Source organism: Charadrius vociferus, unplaced genomic scaffold (genome assembly GCF_000708025.1).
Source record: "Charadrius vociferus isolate BGI_N301 unplaced genomic scaffold, ASM70802v2 scaffold260, whole genome shotgun sequence".
Classification (NCBI taxonomy): domain Eukaryota; kingdom Metazoa; phylum Chordata; class Aves; order Charadriiformes; family Charadriidae; genus Charadrius; species Charadrius vociferus.
In genome coordinates, this window is record NW_009646410.1 from 1301676 (window position 1) to 1306277 (window position 4602).

General features: G+C 57.5%; 2 protein-coding genes across 2 annotated transcripts in view; both read left to right on the forward strand.

The window, feature by feature from the left end:
* Window positions 1-752, forward strand: part of EPN3 (epsin 3) — an 8112-nt gene extending 7360 nt beyond the window's left edge. The window contains 1 exon segment of the mRNA XM_009880191.1: window positions 646-752. Within this exon segment, the coding sequence (XP_009878493.1) occupies window positions 646-752 (107 nt within the window).
* A 305-nt stretch (window positions 753-1057) lies between these two features.
* Window positions 1058-4602, forward strand: part of SPATA20 (spermatogenesis associated 20) — a 9633-nt gene continuing 6088 nt past the window's right edge. Inside the window, exons 1-10 of the mRNA XM_009880202.1 lie at window positions 1058-1167; window positions 1463-1527; window positions 1896-2050; window positions 2294-2437; window positions 2712-2913; window positions 3011-3141; window positions 3248-3352; window positions 3866-3940; window positions 4153-4365; window positions 4518-4600. Of these exons, the coding sequence (XP_009878504.1) occupies window positions 1058-1167; window positions 1463-1527; window positions 1896-2050; window positions 2294-2437; window positions 2712-2913; window positions 3011-3141; window positions 3248-3352; window positions 3866-3940; window positions 4153-4365; window positions 4518-4600 (1283 nt within the window). The remainder of the gene's footprint in view (window positions 1168-1462; window positions 1528-1895; window positions 2051-2293; window positions 2438-2711; window positions 2914-3010; window positions 3142-3247; window positions 3353-3865; window positions 3941-4152; window positions 4366-4517; window positions 4601-4602) is intronic.

The following is a 4602-nucleotide window of genomic DNA, read 5'->3' on the forward strand; positions in this document are numbered from 1 at the left end:
CCTGAAGTCTCCCCGCATCCTTTCAGTGCCCTGTACCCCTCCTGCATCTCCTCTAAATTCCCCCCTGCACCCTCCTGAATCCCTTATGAATCCTTTCTGCACCCTTACACCCCTCCTGCATTCCCCAGCAGCCTCACTGCACCCCTCTACATCCTCCCTAAATCTTCCCTGTCTCCCTGCAACCCTTCTGCATCCTCCCTAAATCCTGCCTGCATCCCTGCACCCCTCCTGCATCCTTTTAAAATCCTCTCTGCATCCCTGCATCCTTCCTGCATTCCCATAAATCCTCCCTGCACCCCTTTTGCATTCCCCTAAATCCTCCCTGCACCCCTTCTGCATTCCCCTAAATCCTCCCTGCATCCCTGCACCCCTTCTGCATTCCCCTAAATCCTTCCTGCGGCCCTGCATGACTTTGCATACTCCCTGCATCCCTCTCGCCCCCACTCCTGCATCCCTGTATGTCCGTCCCCTTCCCATCCCGGCACCGCATCCCTGCATCCCGCCCAGCAGCAGGAGGATCTCTCCAGTCCCCTCCTGTCCCTCACTCCCCTCGCCACGAAGAGCCTGTGCCGCGCCGCCCGCACCCTCACCCCGCACCTACCCGTGCGCCCACGGGAGAGGATTTTCCTCTCTGAGGACACACAGGTCCAGTCCCGCAGACACCGCTCCCTTACCCGCGGCTGTCGGGTGACTGTGCCCCCAAAGGATACTTACTGGTGGTGGGCTGGGGGCTGGAGGGGAGAAAGCCCTGATGGTGGCATTGCCCAAAGAGCCTCCAGCAAGTGGGGAGGACTTTGTAGGGTCCTGGGTGGGGGGATGGAGGTGGACCAAGCCCCACAGCTGTGGGGCTGAGAGCAGTTCCCTGGCGTGGGGAGCGAAGAGCGGGGAGCAGCACCCCATCCCGGGGCTGTACCGGCACCCGAGGGAGATGGGGTGAAGGTGGTGCTGGCCTGGGGTGTCGCGGCTCTCCCTGGGGGCTGTGCTTCGCTGTGGTGAGCAAGGGAATTCTGAGCTCATTTGGCATCACAGGTGCGTGTTTCTAACGGGGAGCATGACCATGGCCACAGGGGGGACAACCAGCCCCCCCGGCGTCCCTCGTCACGCCAACCGCCTGATTAACGAGAAGTCCCCCTACCTCCTGCAGCACGCCCACAACCCCGTGGATTGGTAAGAGCGACTGGTGCCTTTCTCCCTCCTCCTCCTCTCCTTGTGTCTGTCTGTGGGGCCAGGGCAGTCGCTGCTGTGGAAGCGATGGCAGGGGGAGCAGCCTGGCCTCTGTGGGGCACGGAGGGGCCTCCTGCGCAGCCCCCTCAAGCGCTCGGGGTCCACGCTCCTGAGCCAGCCATTCCCCCGGCTGTCCTGATTGCTCTCCACCAGGCAGTAGCTCCTCAGGCAGCTTCAGAGGAGCCCGAGTCCCGGCAGCAGTGACCCCTGAAGCTCCTTTCTTGTCTTCCCTCCACAGGTACCCTTGGGGTCAGGAAGCCTTTGATAAAGCAAAGAAAGAAAACAAGCTGATATTCCTGTCAGGTAACCAGAAACAAGACATATTTCATGTTCCCCCGTGTTGTTCAGTAGATGAGCCGGGCTGTCTCCTGAGCTGGTGTGTGAATGGCTGCATAAGTGAGGATGGGCACTGGGCACCAAATCAAGAGAGGGTTTAGTAGCTCTCGTTGAAGATGGGGTTCATCCAGGGGCCTTCCTGGCTACCAAAGTCCTTTGCCAGGTCTTGGGAGCAAGAGCTGGAGAGCACAGGAGGCCTTTCTCCCCCACCTCTTCTCCAGGGAGACAGCAGCTGTTCCCCATGGCAGGGTGTCCCACCTCTGAGTGACCTCCCCATCACATGTGTCCTGCTCCCTGCAAAGGGCCTTTTCTCACTCGCCTGAGCTTGTTTTCAGTTGGCTACTCCACCTGCCACTGGTGCCATGTGATGGAGGAGGAGTCCTTCAAGAACAAGGAGATCGGAGACATTATGAACAAGAACTTTGTGTGCATCAAAGTGGATCGTGAGGAGCGGCCAGATGTGGACAAAGTGTACATGACCTTCGTGCAGGTAAGGGAGGCACAGGCAGGGATCGGGAGGCTTTGACTGGCTCTCTCAAGATGAAGTTCGTGGTCATGTTCCTCAGGCAAGAAGAACCAGTATGTGGGGTGATCTGAATGGGGCCATGCATGATCACAGGGATGGAAAGAAGCACACGTCAGTCCTCAAGTGAGGCACATGCGTGTGCCAGAGGGGTACAGAAGAGAGAGTGCCTCTTGTGTGACCTTGGTGCACCCATGGTTTGTCTTTCAGGCAACCAGTGGTGGAGGTGGTTGGCCAATGAGCGTCTGGCTGACTCCAGACCTAAAGCCCTTTGCAGGGGGAACATACTTCCCTCCTGAAGATGGAGTTCATCGTGTTGGTTTTCGGACTGTGCTGCTCCGAATCGCAGAGAAGGTATGGAGCAGGAATGGCTTAGCAGGCAGTGCTGAACCAAAGGGACAGCAGGGACATTGGTCTGGGCTTGACGGGTGGCTGAGTTAAGAGATACAGTCATGAGAAACCGTAGCCCAGAGAACATGTTAAAGCTTTGTCTGGGTTAGAGACGGATTGGAACTGATCTGAGGAGGGCAGGCCGAGAACTGAAGGTGCAGTTTGGACTGGTGCAATGCAGGAAGCAGAAAGAGAAGACAAAAAATGGAGGAAATGACTTTCTCACTCTGCATCTTAGTGGAAGGAGAACAAAGATGCCCTGTTGGAGAGCAGCCAGAAAATCCTGGAAACATTGCTACACCTGTCTGAGATCCGTGTTCAGGGCCAGGAGTCACCCCCACCATCCAAAGAAGTGATGGCCACCTGTTTCCAGCAGCTCTCCAACTCCTATGATGAGGACTACGGTGGCTTTTCCAAATCCCCCAAGTTCCCCACCCCAGGTCAGTCTGACCTCTGCTGCTGAGCCCCGCTGTGGGGCAGGCAGCGCCGGGGGGCAGAGCCCACCCCACAGCCTCCCGCTTTCTCCCTGTATTGCAGTGAATTTGAATTTCCTCTTCACGTACTGGGCCCTGCACCGAACAACTCCAGAGGGTGCCCAGGCACTGCAGATGGCTTTGCATACCCTCAAGATGATGGCCCACGGGGGCATCCATGACCACATCGGTCAGGTAGGAGGAAAGCCTTGGGAATAAATCCCTGGTGTGCCTGGGAGGCATTGGGTAGAGATGTAGGGTGGAGATGTGGGGTGAAGATGTGACCACTTGGTCTTTGCAGGGGTTTCACCGCTATTCCACCGACCAGCACTGGCACGTCCCTCACTTCGAGAAGATGCTGTATGACCAGGGGCAGCTGGCAGCTACGTATAGCAGAGCATTTCAGGTACGGCTGTGGCCATCCCTCTGCGGGGCAGGGAGCTCACTCGGCACGCTGAGTGCTGGCTGGGGAGGGCTGGCTTGGTTTGGAGAGCAGCTTTAAAGCCTGTTCTCCAAGATGTTGCCCATCCCATGGGCACGGAGCAGTCCCATGCTCCCCTTCATCTACTGGTCTTCATCTAGACAGGAATGCTGCACAAATCTGTCACAGTTTAGCCCCGGGGTTTTGAGCGTAATGGGGGAGGGAACAGCTTTCAGGCTGGTCTTTACAAGAGTCAGCAAACACGTGCTGCTGCTGCTGCTGACCATGGTGTAACTCCAGGGTTGCTCTCCAGTGCCTGTAGATTTCTATCAGAGATCATACTCTGAATCCATCCGATGTTTAAATTCCCTGGGCATTCAAACGTGTTTCCCTGCCTTTGCCAGCTCTTTAAATCAGAACCGCTTCTTATATCTTGCTGTGTCTCTTGCCTCCCCTCTCCCCATTGTAACATTGATGTCCACCCTGTGCTTCCCTCAGATCTCTGGCGATGAATTCTTTGCCGATATCGCCCAAGACATTCTGCTGTACGTCTCACGGGACCTGAGTGACCAGGTAGGTTGTTCCCTGAGCTGGGCCAAAGGGAGCTGCTTACCCTGCCCTGGGAGGTGGCTCGGGGCTGCTCTTCCCTCTGTCCCTTCCCAGCTGAGCTCACTCTGGGGCACTGCTGCAGCTCGCTGACCGGGCTGCCAGCCCAGCAGCGATGGGGAGCTGGCTGAAGGTGCTGTCCTGGCAGCTGGAGGGTCTCTCTATTGCTCTTTTCCCAGGCAGGAGGTTTCTACAGCGCAGAAGATGCGGATTCCTACCCAACCGCCACATCTGGAGAGAAGCAAGAAGGAGCTTTCTGTGTGTGGGCAGCCGAGGAAATCCGGGCTCTCCTTCCTGACCCTGTCGAGGGAGCCACAGAGGGGACAACGCTGGGAGATGTCTTCATGTACCACTATGGAGTGAAGGAGAATGGCAACGTGAGCCCCATGCAGGTGAGGGAGATCAAAGACCTACCCAGTACTGGGAGCATCGGTGTGGAACCTGCACCCCTGGGCATGGGAGAATGGCAGAGCAGCCCCAAAGCTTGCGGGGTCCAACCCTTCCTCAGCCCGATGGCATTCCTAGAGTGGGGCTCTCCTTTCAGGACCCCCATCAGGAGCTGAAGGGCAAGAACGTCCTTATTGTCCGGTGCTCCCTGGAGCTGACGGCGGCCCGGTTCGGGCTGGAGC